This window comes from Myotis yumanensis, unplaced genomic scaffold (assembly GCF_028538775.1).
Source record: "Myotis yumanensis isolate MYYU_CA2020_CCGP unplaced genomic scaffold, mMyoYum1.0.hap1 SCAF_6, whole genome shotgun sequence".
In the NCBI taxonomy this organism is placed as follows: domain Eukaryota; kingdom Metazoa; phylum Chordata; class Mammalia; order Chiroptera; family Vespertilionidae; genus Myotis; species Myotis yumanensis.
The window spans coordinates 5,183,231-5,202,297 of NW_027223757.1; the positions used below are offsets into that span (position 1 = coordinate 5,183,231).

Consider the following 19,067-nt stretch of genomic DNA (forward strand, 5'->3'; position numbering starts at 1 on the left):
TGAATGGGTAAGCAAATTCGTAGAAGCCCCATATATTCACAATGAGAAGTGTGGCCAACATAAACTGAAGACTCACCTCTTTCCTGTGGCATTGGTGACTGGCTCAGGGCAGGATGGGAACTGGATTCTGACTGGCTCCCAGGTGGCTGGGGGGGCATCTGGCTGCCTGCAAAACAGGAGGGGAAGAGGGATGAGGAACCCTTTGCATTAATGCTGCCATTGTGTGACACCAAGGCACAGTTACATTTTTACTTAATCTTTATTATCACAAAAGGCACGACGCCCCACATAGAAAAAGAGCTCAAAAAGCATAATATTTCTCCCTTTTTTTGGTGTGTAAAATGAAGAGGAAAGATGCATAAACATATTTAGTAAATGACCTCCAGAAAAGTTTAATTATCAATTGATATTTGAACTTTTGGGAACTGGATGAGTGCCCAAACTCAGAGACAAATCAATGAGTAGCTGAAATTTCCCAGCACACCCTTCTTAACTGCTTTTCACAAAATCCAAGACTGGTGAACTAAACGCATCCTCCTGAGTTTAATCTGGTCTCTAAGTGGGCAGGCGTGATAGTGGCCCACAGTTTCTCATTGTTAATATTTATTCAGTGTTGTAATAGTAACCGATGTCTAAAAACCCTTTGTAACTAATCAGAGATTTAACATAAACTTAGGAGATCTCCATTAAAAAACATAATAATAGGACTACAAAATATAGTGTATGTTATCACCAAAGAAGGAAATAGCATCTGCATCTCTCTTGATCTTTATTGCTAATAAAGCAATCACATCTATTTGGTTTCCATGTACCTAACGTGTGTTCAGTTTGTCTTCTCATACTATAAGGTAAGCTCCTAGACAGAGGAATGTCTTTTACTCCTTTAATCCCTCCATTAGCATAACAACTATTGGTTATTTAATACGCTTAATCTGAATAAAAGGAAAAGATGCTTCTTATTTATTAATTAAGGAGAGACAATGAATCATGTGAAGGCAGAGATAGGTTTTGAAATTTAAGAATCATCACAGGTACTTGATGATCTCAACTCTCTGGCTCAGAGGTTTAGATGTATTTCTAAAATAAAAATATAGAATAAAGAAGGCAGTTCAACTTAGCACAGACCTCAAGGCACGCTATTTTATCTTCTAGCCCAGTGATGGCGAACCTATGACACGCGAGTCAGAGGTGACACGCAAACTCATTTTTTTGGTTGATTTTTCTTTATTAAATGGCATTTAAATATATAAAATAAATATCAAAAATATAAGTCTTTGTTTTACTATGGTTGCAAATATCAAAAAATTCCTATATGTGACACGGCACCAGAGTTAAGTTAGGGTTTTTCAAAATGCTGACACGCCGAGTTCAAAAGGTTCGCCATCATTGTTCTAGCGCCTCCCTTTGCTAAAATAAATTGGAAAGACAAAAATATACATAACTATCTCCCTGGTATGGAGACTTGAGCCTATTAGATCAAACAAGTAGCAGCTCTGACACCACAGGACCGCCTCCTCCACTTTGGACAGAGCTGAGAAGAACCACAGTTGCGCAGAGAATGAAATGAACGTACTGTGAAGGTCAGGAGCAGAACCTGGTGTTTCACACTGAACGACAACCTTCCGTGTTGGCACCACGGCATCCGCTTGGCCAGGCAGCAAGTCCAGACCAGCAAGAGCGAGTTCTGAGTCTCTGAGGACGTCACTCATTACTACTTCTAGAAACGGTGCATCTGAGACAGCCAGAGAGGCGGGAAAATGATTTTCCACCCAGACAGGCTAGAAATAGTTGTTAAAATATAATCATAAAAATTCTCATTGTTTTTGGGAGTTTCGGCGTCTCACTTTTAGAAAAGAATGTAAAACTTATGAATGCATTTCTGAGCCTTCCTGGGGTCAGCTGCCACTCTGGTCCTCAGATAAAGTGAAAACCAAGACTTGAATTTCCAGTCACCACTAGGAGGCGCTCCTCCTAAGTCAGAGCCACAACTGAAGGATGAAAGACCAGAAAGCAGCACAGACCTGGACCAGCCACTGCCTCAGACAGGTGGAGTAAATTAGCATGAATACCAACTAATCAAATGTAAACACTTCACGTTCTGAACGAAACAACTTCAAGGGGAAACACTGGTCACCAACTTGGCTACAGGAACACAGCAGTTGCTGTGGGTCACGTCCTTCCTATGAACTACCCCAAGGCCGCAACCCAAAGTCCATTTAGAAATATAAAGCACTCTGCAGCCAACTCCTGACCTCCAAATCGTCACCGGGGAATCGGCTCCCCGAGGACAAGTGCTCACATCACAATGACTGTTTCTGCACGGCTGGATGCACAGCCTCACGACAGTGAAAACAAACTGCAATTCTGCGTCTGCAATTCTGCGTTAAGAGAGGACACCACCACCTACACGATGCATGCCCAGGGCACTGCTCTTACAGGCAATTCAACTAAAAAGAAAAAAGGCTCTTTGAAACCCAGATCATGAATTCATAAAATCCTGCCACACCCACACAGTGCTATTGGTTGGCTGGCGCTAAGACATAGCTGTTTAAAGCCATGAGATAATAAATGTACTAAATCCATCCTTTAAAGGAACAGACACAAACTTTTCATGGTAAAGATGGGTTTGCCCAAGCCGTTTTAAATTCCCCATTTGCCTTTACCCCCATTTTCCCATCACAGTGTCATAGTTACTAAGAAATGCCTTCATTCTCCCTTAAGCCCAGGGATAGGCCAGTTAGAGCAGATGCTGAATCAGAAGACCTTTGAGAATCATGATGCTGAAGAAGCATTTGTGTCCAATTTCCATGTGAAGAAGACAATTCCAAACCCTTTGCACCAACCGAATTAAGTAAACACCTTCAGAACCATGGATTTTTATGACATATTTTTGGCATAAGTAAAATAAAGGTTTGGTAATTATTTTAAAAGAGAATACTGCCATGCACAGTGAACAAACTAACTTATAAGTAGGCTTTAACATTAAAACAGTTTTAGAGAAAGTCCATGTTTCCCCTCGTCTATGTCTATAAAGATGTTAAGCACAATGGGAAAAAAATTACAACTGGAAAAACTCATGCTATGAGTTGGAGTAAATTCTACCACTTTACACTTAGGTATTTATTCTCCAATGATCATTTACTTTTGATTCTCAGCAGAGGTCCATATTATGATTTTTAAAAAAATATATTTTTTATGGATTTCAAAGAAGAAAGGAGAGGGGGAGCGATAGAAACATTAATGATGAGAATCATTGATTGGCTGCCTCCTGCGCACCCCACACTGGGGATCGAACCTGCAACCTGGGCATGTGCCCCAACTGGGAATTGAATGGTGACCTCCTGGTTCATAGGTCGACACTCAACCACTGAGCCACACCAGCCAGGCCATCCTATGACTTTTTATTTTATTTTTTGCTAATCCTCACCTGAGGACGATTTTTGCATTGATTTTCGGAGAGAGTGGAAGAGAAGGGGAGAGGCAGAGAGAAACACCAACGTGAGAGAGACACATTGACGGGTTGCCTCCTACACACCCCACCAGGCCTGGGGATCCAGTCTGCAACTGAGGTATGTGCCATTGGTTGAAATTGAACCCAGGACCCTTCATTCTATCCACTGAGCCAAACTGGCTAGGGCCTATGGTTTTTCAATAAAAATAGTTTTTCCCATTCTCCAATGACCATGCGTATATAACAGTGTGCAAGATTTTGCTCAAACTAAGAATGAAACATCAATAAGTCACCCAAATTTGTACTTTTTGCTGACTTTCACATTGGACTCTCAACACAAGTTATGCTATGAATTTTTATTAAAAAAACCTTTTATTTTTAATTTTTTTAGACTTAGAGAGAAGTTATAAAACTAGGACAAAAAGTTCTCTTATATCCCTTAATTCCCTTAGTGTTCTCATCATATATAACAATCAAATAATTACCACAAGGAACTTAACATGGTGCAATATTGTTAACTAAAGACCTATTTGAATTTCACCAATTTCCCACTTACTGTCTTTTTTCCTCTCCAGGATCTCACATTGCACTGAGTTATTTTTTAGTCTCCTACAGTCATTAAAGACCAGTCTTTCCTTTTATGACCTTGACATTTTTGAAGAGCACTGATCAGATATTCTCATCCTCAGATCCTCACTTCATTCGTCCAGGGGTTCAAGACATTCTCACGTGTCACGTGATGTTTACCTTTATTACTTGGTAAAGTTGGTGCCTACCAAGTTCCTCCAATGTCAAGTCACTATTTTGCCCTTTGTAGATGGTAAGTATCTCAAGGGCGATGAAACCCTGTGTCCCCTCAAACTTGCACCCACTAACTTTTTCATCCATTGGAGAGTCTTGTCTGTACAGTCAGCACCGCAGTGTTTGCCAATGGCGACCCTTTCCTTGCCTCTTTCCTTCCACATTTACTAACAGGAGTCTGCTGCAAGGAAGAGCTCTCCTCTTGCCCATCTGTGTGTGTTTACTAGACTGCTTCCATCCATGGAACTCACTGTGGCAGGCACACTACAGGGCGACAGCCAGTGAGCCACACTCTTGACTGAGGGCAGAACCTGTGACCTGGCTTCTAAGCAAAGAAATAACAAAAGTGATAAAATATCACCCCTAAATCGTAGGAGGCTAAAGGGATTCTGCAGGGGTAAAGTCCTGAATCGGATGACTTTGAAATAGTCAACAGGGAGAGGATCCGGGCAGGCCTGGCTTTACAGGAGGACCTAGGCCTGTGCTGCGCTGGCATGCTCCGGATGGCCTTGGAGAGCAGGCTTCCATGAAGTGAACTGAGCCACGCGGCAAGGACAGGCAGCCTGCAGAACCCGAGGGCCTCACAAGCACAGGAAATGAATTCCTCCAATAATCTGAGAGACTGGAGGCAGATCCTCCCGAGCTGAGCCTCCAGGTGGAACACAGACCATCCAACACTGCAGCCTCCTGAGATCCTGAGCAGAGGGCCCAGCTAAGCTGTGCCTAAACTCCTGGCCATGGAAACTATGGGGGAATAAATGGGTATTGCTTTAAGAGGATAAATTAATTCATGGTAATATCACAAGAACAAAAAAATAATAAACTCATGGACATTTATTTTATTCTATGGATTCAAATCCAACGTTGACATTACTTTGTTGCTCAAATTGTTCCAGCTCTGACCATTGGAATCTTTACTTCATGGAATCACAAGCTGCTCCAGGCCCATTTTCTATCTTCCCAGCCCCAACCCTGGAATCAGCCACTTTTCCTAGGAGCCATGGTTCTCTGTACGGAGAATGGCTTCAGAGACTAAGACCTGGGCACTATGTCTGCTCATTTTTCTGGGGTGTTATTGCTTCTAGACCCCCTCAATGAACAGATAGGAAATATTTGTATGCACACTAACCTGCACATACACACCTCGGAAATTCAGTATTTGATTGTGTATTGTGTGTATGAAACCATGAGCTTATTCAAATTCCTCTAATTCCAACCCAAAAATAGAAAATACATTCTAGCCTTGTCCTTTTCCTTGTTTATAACTCCTTTCTCCAATGGTAAAAATCCCAATTCTCATTATCTAAATCAGTTTATTTATTTATTAAATTTTAATATACAAAGTACTTTCAGAATTACTAACCTATATCTTTGTAAAACCACAGAGCCAATTAGTGGGGCTTGTATTCTATTCTGAGTTCCTTCTACATCCGAATTGGATCTGTTTTGATATTTTGGGGATATGTGAAATACTTCTATGGGCCTAAAAGTCAGCATCCTACAAAGAGACATATGCAGAAGAGTTATTCACCCCTCATCCCTGCTATCTGCTGTTCCCATTTCTCCTTCTTTCCACCCCTTTGCCACCTGCCCTCTACAAATAACCATTCTCCTTAGTTTTTGGGTTCCCTTCCCACTATATATTTTTTTGTATAAATGAGAAGATACCTCCATCTTCTCTTACATTATCTTCTTCCTTCCATAAAGGATAGCAAATCTTAGCTATCTTGGGGCTTTGCTTTTTTCACTTAGCAGCACAGCACGTCCTGGGAAATATTTCCTATCAGTTTATAACAGTCTCTTTACTTTTATGTAGGTCTACATACGCCTTCGTGTGAGTGTTCCACAATCTGTCCAACCACTCTACTATGGACGGCACTTAGGCGATTTCTAATTTTTTAAAAAAACATATCTTTATTGATTTCAGAGAGGAAGGGAGAGGGAGAGAAAGCGATAGAAACATGATGAGAGAGAGAATCATTGAGTGGCCGCCCCCTGCACGCCCCCTTACTGGGGATCAAGCCCGCAACCCAGGCATGTGCCCTTGGCCGGAATCGAACCTGGGACCCTTCAGTCTGCAGGCTGACTGTTAAGTCTTCTTTGGTTTCTTTCAGGTGCACAAAAGTTTTGCACATTTTATGTTAAGTTTATTCCTAAGCATTTAATCTTTGTTGCCATTATAAATAGGGTTTTCTCTACTAGTATGTCTTTTAAGTGTTTATTGCCTGTATAGAAGAATGCTATTGTTTTTTGTATGTTAATTTTATGTCTTGTTGCCACTGCACTGGATTTTTAGTTGCGATTAAATTTATCACTAATTCTCTGTAGTTTCCTGGGTTTACTATTATACATCTGTAAATAAAGGCAGTTTTATCTCTTCTGTGCCATTTGTATGCCTTTGAGAGTTCTCTTGTCTAGCTGCACTAGCCAACATCTCTAGAACAGTGTTCATAGTAGGGGTGATAGTGATCATCTTGCCTTCTTTGTATCGTAGTGGAAATCTAATAATTTTCCATTACCTTTAAAACTAAAGCACATATACTTTACTATGGTGACACGTATCACTTCACTGCTATTTTCTTGAGATGTAATCATAATTGGGTACTGAATTTTATTAAAGGTAATAATATTTTCCCTTAAGACTATTTATATAGTATAAAATATTAATGGAGTTGTTTATATTGAACCGACCTTGCATTCCTGGAATAAATCTCACTTAGCTGTGGTGCCTTATTTTCTTAATGTACTGTTGGGTTTTGTTTTCTAATGTTTTCTTTTTAATTTTTGTACTATGATAGGTTTTGAGGAAAAATTTTCTAACTAAAAATAGCTTTTAAGAACTGAATCAAGATAATCAAACTGGCCGAAACCGGTTTGGCTCAGTGGATAGAGCGTCGGCCTGCGGACCGAAAGGTCCCAGGTTCGATTCCGGTCGAGGGCATGTACCTGGGTTGCGGGCACATCCCCAGTGGGAGATGTGCAGGAGGCAGCTGATCGATGTTTCTCTCTCATCGATGTTTCTAACTCTCTATCTCTCTCCCTTCCTCTCTGTAAAAAATCAATAAAATATATTAAAAAAAAAAAAGATAATCAAACTGAGTATCTTTAGTAAAAAACATTGGGATTTTGGTATATAACAGAATTGGGTGTAAACAGGCTATTATGTATATTTTTGGTAAATTAGCACACATCCAGTAATGTCTAATTTACAGTGGAAGAACTGAGACATGGATATATTCTAGTTTGGTACACTTCATAGAGCAAGATGGTGGGGCAGTGAGTACTAACAGGTACAGATCTACGAAACCATGCCTGGACTGATAGCTAATTAAACCTTTATAAGTTATCAGTAATTATGTAGTTTTACCTTATTATTTTAGATCTGGAATAGGCCAACTCTTTCTGTAAATTGCCAGATAGTAAATATTTTAAGCTTCGCAGGCCATATGTTCTCTGTTACAACTATTCAACTCAGCTGCTGTGGTGCAAAAGCAGTCATACACAATATGTAAACAAAACAGCACGAATAAAACTTTATTTACAAAAATAGGTGGCAAGCTGGATTTGGCCCAAAGGTTGTAGTTGCTGTCTCCTATTCTGAAGGATAATGTCAGTAAAGAAACATTCAGGGATACTTGCTCATGAAGTCAAATAAACATCAAATGGTATTGATTAAGAATAATGACACATAAACCTGACACACTCCTCCATCCCTGGTCAGGGCACATATGGGAGGCAACCAACTGATGTTTATAAGCGGTTTGCCGATGTGCCATTGGGTCTTAAAAATACCGATAAACCAGGGCTGCAGAGGCGTGTCTGACTCGTATGCTGCCTAGCCACCACGAGAATGAGGAAATTCCCACGATGCCCCGCACGAGGCAGAACCTATCCAGGAGGCACCTATCTTCCCTCTAGTCACGCACCTGCACCTGCGGATTAACCTTTTCGATCCCCCCCCCCCCCGCCCCCCCGCTGCTGCAGTCCGGGGCTTGGAGTCTCTTTGTTAACTTCCCTGCTAGAGTCCACCACAGATAGATGAGTAGAAACAAAAGTGAATGTGGTCGCTCTATGTAAGAACCACGCCTTCACAGGGCCTGTACTACAAGTACTTTGTTTTTGTTTTTATTACAAAGACCAACTAGTTATAATACATCATTATTTCATTTAGCCCAATGGATTCAAGCCAGCATTTTTCCAATTGCCCTCTTTTATTAATCAAATAAATGAAAGCTACCTAATCTTTCATATGGAAGTCAGTGTAATGGTCGGATTCCCTGAAACTCACTCGAGGCCTTTGGGGTAGACCCTTTTCTACGGAGAAATCGAGGCAGGAAACTGAAAAGGCTCTCACTCAGGCTCCAACAGCTGAGTCAGGGACTCAAGGAAACCAGTTTTGGATGCACTACTGAGGTCACCACAAGCTTCGATTCAGGATAAACCAGAGTCCAACAACATTTACATACAGCGTTCTCCGTTGAAAAGACCGTGTTCGCAGTGTGGACCGCCTGGGCAGGAGGGAAGGAAGCCTTGGGTCTGACTTGCATCCCGCCTACAGGCGTGGACGGCCTGAAGCACACGGCTCCACCTGGCTGCCGCCCTCTTCCCAGCTCCATCACCTTACGTTCTCTGCTCCCCCGGCAGCTCTGCCGCAGTGAGTAAATCCACACCATCTCCAACAGCTTTACAGCTCGGGTGAGCCATGGCGGCCTTTGGCGCAGACTCGTGCCCGTGGGTGGCGGCAGTGCACGTGTGCTGGACAGAGCAGCTCACCACCGCCAGGGAGTCGGCGCAGCCCTGCCGTCTCGGAGCGCGGCAGGCTCAGCACAGCTTCCAGCGAACCCCGCTCTGATCGGGGCTCTGAGGCGAGGATCGGGGGGAGGGCACTCCACAGAGAGCAGGCAGTTTATATTTCTCTCACAAGGACAAATTAATAAAAACAAAACCTAATTTTATCCCACTCTAACCTATTCTTATTCCTCCTCAATATTTTTCCTCTTTCTAAGATTCCTTTTTTGTTTGAGGAGCTTAATATTTGGCTGCCTTCTGAACACATGGGCATAGTGACAGATGAAAGACTGTATTCATCGTATAATTCAGAATAAGGGGAAAAGCCGACTGCTGTGCATTTAAGATTCTAACAACCTTGCAATTTTGTATAGTCGTTTCCCCACCCGTTCTTTTGAAGAAATCTGCTTTTATTCTGCTAATAACTAACCGCAGTCGCAGCAGCATGGATCCGATTAGCAGCTCTTACGGTACAAAGGGGAGAGGGGAAAAGCTGCGAACAGGGTTGCCAATCTGTCCACCTGGCCCCCAGGAGGAAGATCAGATGTGGAGCCGCCTGCTCCCTGCTTGCACTTCACCGCTGATCCGCACGCCTGGTGGAGACCGGCCTCTTTCAACCAAGGCGTGTTCTTTCCTTTAATGGAAGTTTCACTCGCCTCCCTCCTCTCTTGTCATTCTGGGTCCCAATATGTCATGATAACTCTTTACTGTATGAGCAGCTATGAAATGCCACACACTGGTGCTCACTCGCTCGGAGTCATTTCGCATCTACAACGGAAACACGCAGAGAAGTGCCGCGTGGCTGTGGGGCCCAGGGCCCTCGCTTTCCCACTGGAGGTGGCCACACGGCCAGTCCGGGCAGTTGATGCTGCTTCCGGATGCGAGGAGGGAGGAGAAGATACGCGGCTTGGGAATTAAATAATGCAATTTGAGGAAAATAAGGACAGTGTATATAAATGTGGGACCAACAAATTTGCCTACTGGCATTATAGGCAACGTGGTTTCTTTATATTTTCTGTTTAGATATGGAATTGCCAATTTAGGTGCTAAAATAATATGCTATTTTTTAAATGATTTAAAAATTTACTCATTTATAATTACACAAAATATTGAGCACTTTTTTTTGTGATAAAACTGTAGACTTCTAAATCCTTGGCATAAAACAACTTTTAAAAAGTAAGAGTCATGCCCTGACCGGTTTGGCTCAGCGGATAGAGCGTCGGCCTGCGGACTCAAGAGTCCCAGGTTCGATTCTGGTCAAGGGCATGTACCTTGGTTGCGGGGACATCCCCAGTGGGGAGTGTGCAGGAGGCAGCTGATCGATGTTTCTCTCTCATCGATGTTTCTAACTCTCTATCCCTCTCCCTTCCTCTCTGTAAAAAAATCAATAAAATATATTAAAAAAATAAAAATAAAAAGTAAGAGTCAGGAAGCTACAGCATTGAGGCACATACCTGAGGCTTCACAGGACACAGCCAACTCTTACACTGCTGTATTATCTTTTACTTAAGGGCACTTGGGCAGCCAAGGCGGGAGGCAGCAGCGATGCTCACAGGGGTATGTCCCTTCAGGAAAAAGTACAGCAGGGACAGGGCCTGACTGGGCAAAGCGACACTCGTGGTGCAGAATGCAGAGGGGCAGAGGTTGAGCTCGGCCCCACGGGGCCTGAGTGGGGCTCTGAGAGTGCAGGGTACAGATGTGCCTCGTGTATTCTCCATCAATTCTTTTATTTCAGATGTTAAGTAAACGTTCAGCAAGGATCTTTCTCATGAACAGATGCTTTTATCTTCGACTGGTCACTGTCAAACCTGGAGTCTATCTATCTATCTATCTATCTATCTATCTATCTATCTATCTATACAAGGCTAAGTGACCGACCGTCCGACCGGCTAGTACATATGATGCACACTGGCAATTTAAAAATAAACGTTGACTCACGCATCTGCAATACATATAAAGCCCTCGCTGGCGCCAATTGTACGCATGTGTTTCTCGAAGTTGAAGTATTAACAGGATCTGCAGAAGGAGAGGTTGTTCTGATTCCAAGAACTGATTTGTCCCCATCTGACACTGGCCTCCCATTTAAATTAATTCGAAGACAGTTTCCCGTGATGCCGGCATTTGTGATGACAATTAATAAATCACAAGGACAAACTCTAGACAGAGTGGGAATATTCCGACCTGAACCTGTTTTTGGACATGGTCAGTTATACGTTGCTTTCTCTCCAGTTACAAGAGTGTGTGACGTTAAAGTTAAAGTTGTAAATACTTCATCACAAGGGAAATTAGTCAAGCACTCTGCAAGTGTTTTTATTCTTTTTTAAAAAAATATTTTTATTGCTTGCAGAGAGAAAGGGAGAGGGAGAGAGAGATAGAAACATCAGTGATGAGAGAGAATCATAGATCCGCTGTCTCCTGCATGCCCCTTACTGGGGATTGAGCCTGCAACCTGAGCATGTGCCCTTGACTGGAATCGAACCTGGGACTCTTCAGTCCACAGGCCAACGCTCTATCCACTGAGCCAAACCAGCCAGGGCAGTGTTTTTCTTCTTAATGTGGTATACAGGTAGATATTAGAATAAGTTTAATCAATTTATCAGTCATTGTTTTTATCGATGTTGTTTTTATATCATGTTTTTGTTGTTTTATATGTCTTTGTTGTTGTTATATCATGTTATTGTTTATTAATCAATTTATATATTATTTTCATATACATTTTACTAATTTTCTTTCATCTCTGACACTTCTATTATAGAGAAAGGGTGAATAGCGGTATTAAAATATTTCTTCTAATTAATTTCCTTTCAATGTGCATGAATCCGTGCACCGGGCCACTAGTTATTCATGTGCTGCTCTAATCCAGTCCTGGCTAAGATTCGACCCCCCTCCATCCAGCCAATGCTGACACCTGGGTGATGACAAAACTCTCCAGTCAATCTGTTCTCAAGTGACCATTTTCTCTGAAGATAGAGTTACTTATTAATAATAGACATTTTTTAAAAAATAATGAGGCCATAAAAAATTTTGGATAGTAAATAAATTACAGAATTTTGTGACAACATTTGTGTGGCAGTTTCTGTGTGTGAAGGATGGGAATCAGGGTGGGATTACATATGAAGGTACCTGGTTAGATGGACAGATCTCAGGACCATGATTTCAGGTCCTGGTTTTAAGGGGAAAGGAAGTAAAGTAGCTCACAGTGAAATCTCCTTTGAGGGGGAGGGAAATGGAGTGACCCCATAAATTGTGAAGCATGACGGCAGAGCCCCCAGGAAGAAAGGTTATAGAAATAATCAATGTTAGAACTCCCTTTTCTTGAATTCTGGTTTATTCCAAGAGAACTGTGAGCTCTTCAATTTGGCCAACATTCACTGAGCACCACTTACTTGCCAGGTACTGTTCTTGGCACTGGGCATGAAAAGGAAACATGCTCGCTGCCCCCAGCGTCTCCTGGGCTGGGTACTGAACCACGGGGGACAGCTGGGCTCTCTGGGACGCGGAGGGATCATGGGAAAGACAGTGGAGTTTGGTCTTGAGAAGTAAGTGGGAGTTTGCCAGGCTGGGAGGGGCGGGCAGATGTTTCAGGCAGCGGGGATTGGATGTAGGAGTGGAGATCTGACATGGGGGATGGGCGGCAGTGTTGAAACGGAATACTGGACACGTGCCCTTGTCCACTTCTAATGAAAGCAATGATACAACATAGAAAAACTACCCACGAAGTTCAGATCTCTAAGAACATTCTTGCCTTTTTTCAAGTAGAATTTAATATGATTCTTAGATTTTGTGTGAAATTAACTGAAAGAAATAATGGTGAAAATAGGGGATTCTATTACTAACCAAGTTAGGCTCGAGACTGCAAAAGTTATTTTATCACAGAAATTTTTTTCCTGTGACATTATGACATTATGATTTCAACTGAATCACAACTTATTTATAGAAAGTCAAAGAAAAAAGAAGAAATAAAAGCTATTTGTCCCTAAACTCTTCTATGAACTCACACATGATTATAACTGGGAATATTAACTTCCTTTGAAACACGCCCTCAGGGCAGGAGGGCAGTGTGAGGCAGTACTGGACACAGTGTCTCTCCAAACCTAGAAACCTCTTCTTCGCATGGCTTCTAGAACCCACACACCACTGGCTGCTCACGGTCTCTATGTCTCTGGGGTCCGAGGGCGCAGCCCTCAGAATTCTCCTGCTTCCGACCTTGGCTATAATGTTAACCTGGAGAGAGAGCTGTGAAGAGGATGGCGCAGTGTCCCTCCCGGTCAGACCAGGTGGTCAGCATCCCCGGGCTAGCCCAGCCCCAGCCTTCCCCCGGACGTTCTGTGTAGCCAGCACGGAGAAGCCTGACCTCACTCATTCCCTAGGTCAGGAGTTCCCAGACCAGTGGCTTCATTCCAGCTTCCAGGAACTTGCTGCAAATGCAAATTCTCCAGCTCCACCCCAACCCACTGAATCAGAAACTAGGTTTGGGGCCCAGCCACCTGGGCTGTCCCAAGCCCTCCAGGTGACTGTGAAACAGGCTGGGTGCCCAAGGTGATCCCCTCGGGAACTCTAACGACTCACAGACCTACTTCTCCAGCCTACACATCCCGAGTCCAGACCCAGCTGCCTATTCAAATCTCCCTTCACATGCATGACAGGCATCTCAATGTAACATGTTCCAAACCAAATTCTGGATCCCCCCTTCCCAAACTTGCTCCTTCCTTTGTCTTCCACTGTACAGACCAACCATTTACTAATTTCTTGAACCAAAAACTTTCTGCCACTACTGCTACTCACACATCTAGCCACGCCCAGCCCTCCCTCCCCTAGGGACCGCAGGAGCCTCCCAGCCGCTCTCCCTGCTTCCTCTCTGGCTCCTGAGTATATACTCTGCACCCAGCAGCCAGAATGTCCTTTTAAAGCCTAAACTGGACCATACTATTCCCTGCCTTCTACCTCCCAGTGGCGCCCCATCACACGTAAAATAAACAATGACTCCTAATCATCACGCACGAGGGCCTAAAGAAGTTGGCTTTGGTCGCCTCTAATCTAACTGCCTAGTGATGTGTCCCCATCTCGCCCTCCCCACCACACTCCAGCCCCAGTGACATCCTGGGTGTCCCCTGCCCACATACCAATCACATTACTCATTCAGGCCTTGGTACTTGTTCTTTGCTCTGCCAGACGTTCACATGGCATGCTTTTGGCCTTCATTCACTGAAACCATAGTTCAAATATCAATTTCTGCCCTCGCAGGTTTTGTTCAGTGGTTAGAGTGTTGGACCGTGGACTGAAGGGCCACGGGTTCGAACCCGGTCAAGGGCACATATCTCGGTTGAAGGCTTGATCCCCAGCCCCAGTTGGGGCATGTGCGGGAGGCAACCAATTAGTATGTCTCTCTCACATCGATGTTTCTCTCTCTGTCTCTCCCCTCCCTTCCACGCTCTCTAAAAATCAAGGGGGGAAAAATCCTCTGGTGAGGATTAACAAAAAAGATTACAAATATCAATTTTTAAAAGATACCTGCCCTAATCACTGCTAACTAAAGAAGCAACCTGATTCTTCCTCACCACCCCCAAATAAAACCTGACAATAAATTATATGCTTATTTGCTTATTTCCTGTCTTTCTCATGAGAATGCAAGCTCCCCGAGGACAGCGCCCTTTGCCACTTATGTTTAATGTGTTTCCCCCAGTTCCTAGGAACATGCATGCAGCAACATATGCATTCAGTACCTGCTGAATTAGTGAAAGAGAACAATAAGTTCAGAAAGGAACAAAGTGGGCAATTTGAGTTAGTTGGCCTTCCTCAGGAAATCACCTCATTTATCCGATAGCAAATGGGCAACATGCTGCTTTTCAAAAAATGCCAAATGTATTAATCCAGTGAATTAATACATTTGGCACCCTTGGCAAGGTCACTCTTGGCATTCAGCTATATGCATTTAATATAGTTTGCAAGTACAAACTCCTATGTCACTTTCTGTTTATAAGGGAGAATATCAACATTAACATCCCCAGTTATATAATTTATAAACATGCAGATGTGGATGATTAAAGATTAATGCATTTTAGGATTCGTGTCGGCATTCCGTTTGTCTCATGCCGAAACCAATTCTGTTCTTCATTAGTCAATGACAACCCATATCACCCTGTTATGGAAGAGAAATCAAAGGTGCAAGTGTGTGAATTGAAACTAAGTGATGAAACTGATTAGTAAGAGACTTAACGGCTATAATCAATCAACACATCATCATAATCCTGGCACCGGGGTTATCAGAACACAGGGCAGTAACAACACTCTCTGTAAGGGTTTTGTTCCGTTCACCACTGCTGCTTACTCCCTTTAGGAATACCCTAACACAGATCGCAAGTTCCTGAAATCAACAGTGGGAACATCTTGACTGTAAGTACTATTTATTTTATCACCATTTTCCCAATGATTTTGGAAACTTTTACTTCTATGCTGAAATCTGTTCAACAAGCTTTTGTACCCGTCCATCCTGACTCCTCCTTCGCACTAAAGACATACTACAGCAGGTCAATGCCATAGCATTGCAACAGCGGCATCCCACGGCTGAGTCGAGAGCCACCCTGTTCAGTTAATCACAAGTTCAGAGTAGCGGCAGGCCACTCAGCTCAAGAAATGAAAACAAACAGTAAGCAGGGCATCTGAAATGCTTCCTCAGTGAACAGCGTAGAAAAAGAAAGGGGAAGTGGGCCTGGTCTGCTGGGGTGACCAAGAAACACATCCGTCACTGCTCGTCTTATAAGGCACAGAATGTAGCCTCGGCGACACAGACCCTGTATGTTCATGGGCAAAAGACGGAATAAAGGGAACGAAATGAGAGGGAGCGTAAACTGATCTGCGTAACTCAGTTTTAACTAAGAGAGTAGCAAAGCCACTGGGAATGGGCATTAGGAGAAAATCCCAATGATCTCTGATTCCTGAACGTGGGGGAAGGAGAAGCAGAAAAGGCTTCATTTGAAATTTGTTGATGTGGAAGAACCGAAAAGATTTCTGCTTTTGAAAAACGGAAGAAATGCTCATCCCCCAACGATCAGAAAAACCTGGCTCGGGCCAGGAGGCACCTCCAAAGGGAAGAGCAGCTGCTTCAAACGCAAGGAACCTGCCCCGTAGAATCCGCAGAACATTCACAGCCACAGGACTAAGTTTCTACAGCCTGGATCCTGGCCTGGACTTTAGGGGGAGGCGCTAATAACTGGTCCTAAACCACACAGAGCTGCAAGGGCATCTCCCTAAAGACCAAACACACTGATGCTTTCTTAGGTGCTGCGAGGCACCATGTGGAAAAGATCTGCAATTCCTGTTTTCTATAACACACAAATATTTTACTTTCTAAGGGAAGAAAAATACTGGCTGAAGTTCTCTGGTTGGTAGAACTGCTGAAGTGATGTTTTCTGGCTGCCTCGGATTAAAAACATGGATGTATCAATGGCATTTTGTGTTTGAGAGTTTTTTTCCTGCTCAGCTTGCCAATAAGCAGCATGCATCTTCCTTACAACAAGCTGTTGCAGGATTTCTACTTCACGAGAAGCCAAAAAAGAGCCCGTGATGCATGTTTTAAAGTAAGATGATCAGGGCGGGTGACTGCAGGCTTTCTGATAAAAAAGGTGTCATTATGTGCAAAGCCACCTTAGATCCTACTGGTGCTATCATGGCCGGAAACTGGCTCAGAAGCACTTACACAGAGAAAAACCTCATAATTTTACCTTGAATTTGATTAAGCAACAATAAATTAAAAAGTGGAAAATTCAGTTATGTAGGATGGGTTAGGCTTGATCCTAAGAGTTCAAAATATCCAGGCAGATAGATTAAAAGGAGAGAAACCCTGGTTTGCACCCTCTGGTGTTCATTTCATAGGCACTAATCTTGACAAATTAGACCAGGAACCACCATTTCCTCTCTAAACTCCTTCCTGCTCACTCCAGCCTATGACTAGCTCCAAGCTGCAATTCATTTTTCTCTTTCCCATTATAACATCCTTCCAAATCTGCTTGTCTGAATGTCAAATTAAGCATGAAAATCTGTTTTCTGACCAGAATTTCTTGTTGTTTGTGCAGTTACAGCAGCTCCCACCAAAACAACTCCGCTCTCGGCTGTTGATCGGGCAGGGCTGGGGAGCACCACGCAGGACATTCTCAATGCGCCCTCAAGTTGCCCAAGGACCGCTGCCCATATTGCATCTAATGGGTGCCGCCTTTTTGGACTCGCTCTTTGGGGTCCTAGATCTCCCTGAGGGCAGGACTTCCTTGCGGCTGGTTGGACGCTGGAGGCCTGGCTCACCCAGGACTGACCTGACAACGCTTCGGAGAATCCGGCTCAGTATAAAGTGACCGGTGCTTCCTGAGGGGGAGGACCACCTCTGGCAAAGCCATTTCCACAGGCGCTCAGAACCTGTGCCCCTTTTAGGACAACAGCTAAGTAACTCGCCAGGGATGTGTCTGCATAAGTGAGGGGCCGGAGCCCCAGATGCTGCGCCCAGGGGGAGGCAGGTGTGCAGGGGTGATCACAGGGACACGCTGCAGCTGCCGGGACAGGGAGGGCAGGAGGGCTTCTGGAGGAGGATGAATAGAACACGACCAGCCCCTGAACTTCTCTCCCCTAGTCTCTCAGCTCCTGACCCTCGGCCAGTGTGGGGAAGGGAGAGGGGAGGCAAGGCCTCAAACAGTAGAGCACAAAAACTTAAAAAGGGGAGTTTCCTTCGCTGAAACTTTATTTTTGTCTGTGGCGGGTAGGAAGATGTTGTCCCTGCTGAGTCTTATCATAAACACCGAGGGCTGTGCGAGAAAAAGCATGGCCAGGAAGCAATGGCTTCCGTCGTGACACTGATGTGAATACCTGACTCCGTATCTTTGGTCCTAATCTACTACGGGCAGCAGTCCTGCTCTCAGGTGAGAGTGACAGCACCACCCAAACCGGGACTTGGCACAAACGCTAAAATAAAGACGGGAACCTGTTCAGGGACTCGTTATTATCCTGCATCTGACGGACTGTGATGCACTGTGCTCAGCAGTTTAAACACTGAAAGGTTTCACAGACGGAAATGTTTATCAGGCTCTGAACAGTTAACGTCCGCCTGCCCCCCCGCCCCTCCCATTATGTTCACCCTTCTTAATATTTCAACACGGTGGCTGCTTACAGCACATGAGGAAAAGCTGACAAAGCCTTTGGCCAATAAAATAAAACATTTTGGCTTATTTACATTTTTGCTTTGTTAGTAAACTGGAATGGCTGGCTCGGGCAGCGAGACCAGTGAGATGAACATGCACTAAATCCTGCCACGCGGTGCTGCGTCAGCTTCTGCTGTGCGAGGACCATCAGGCCCCGAGGAGACCCACACGAGACAGTCACGCCCCAACAGTTTGTTCTCCTTAACCAAAGACAAGCAATGGAGGGTGTCACCCAGGAAGCGGCACCAGCATAGAGTGATGGGGTGATTTCTTAGAAGGGAAAAAAGGGTTACTATCATACATTTCAGAAGCAACTGCATCGAGTTTGGATTTGCTTGATTTAAATGTGTTTGTATCTACGTGCACATTACCAATTAAAAAGAGAGACACGTTTCATTTCTTTCTCTAAATATAAATACACTGGTATAAAGGAGGGAGAAATGCAAACAACAAGTGAAAAGAGGAAGACTGACAATGGCCTGGGGGGACTGTATCCTCAAATGCTTGTTTACATTGAACACCCAGGGCTGCTTCCCTACCTCCTAACTACAGGCGCTGCAATGCTGGAGCCCAGCAGCGTGCAAACAAAAGGAGACATCCATGTGGCCACTCACCACAGCCAATCTCCATCCTGCTCTGCAAAGAAGGCAGGAAGGAAAGCCCCGCTGAGGGAGGGACGTGCCAGGCGAGCGGTGCCAGTGTGTCACAGCGGTTGTTCCCATGACACTCAGTGTTGTGAGGCGGCATGATAGGAGGGCACATTTGCAGTGGGCGGAGGGACGGTTTAACAGGCCAGAAACAGATTCAGCCACTTGGGATGCTTTCCTGGGCTTTGTTTATCTAGC

At 44.0% G+C, this 19,067-nt stretch overlaps 1 protein-coding gene across 3 annotated transcripts in view; it reads right to left on the bottom strand.

Moving 5' to 3' along the window:
- The window catches only part of ARID1B (AT-rich interaction domain 1B), a 401,326-nt gene that overhangs the window by 75,623 nt on the left and 306,636 nt on the right, over nt 1-19,067 (bottom strand). For all 3 annotated transcript variants that reach the window (XM_070417417.1, XM_070417415.1, XM_070417416.1), the window contains one exon: nt 77-166. In XM_070417417.1, the coding sequence (XP_070273518.1) occupies nt 77-166 (90 nt within the window). The remainder of the gene's footprint in view (nt 1-76; nt 167-19,067) is intronic.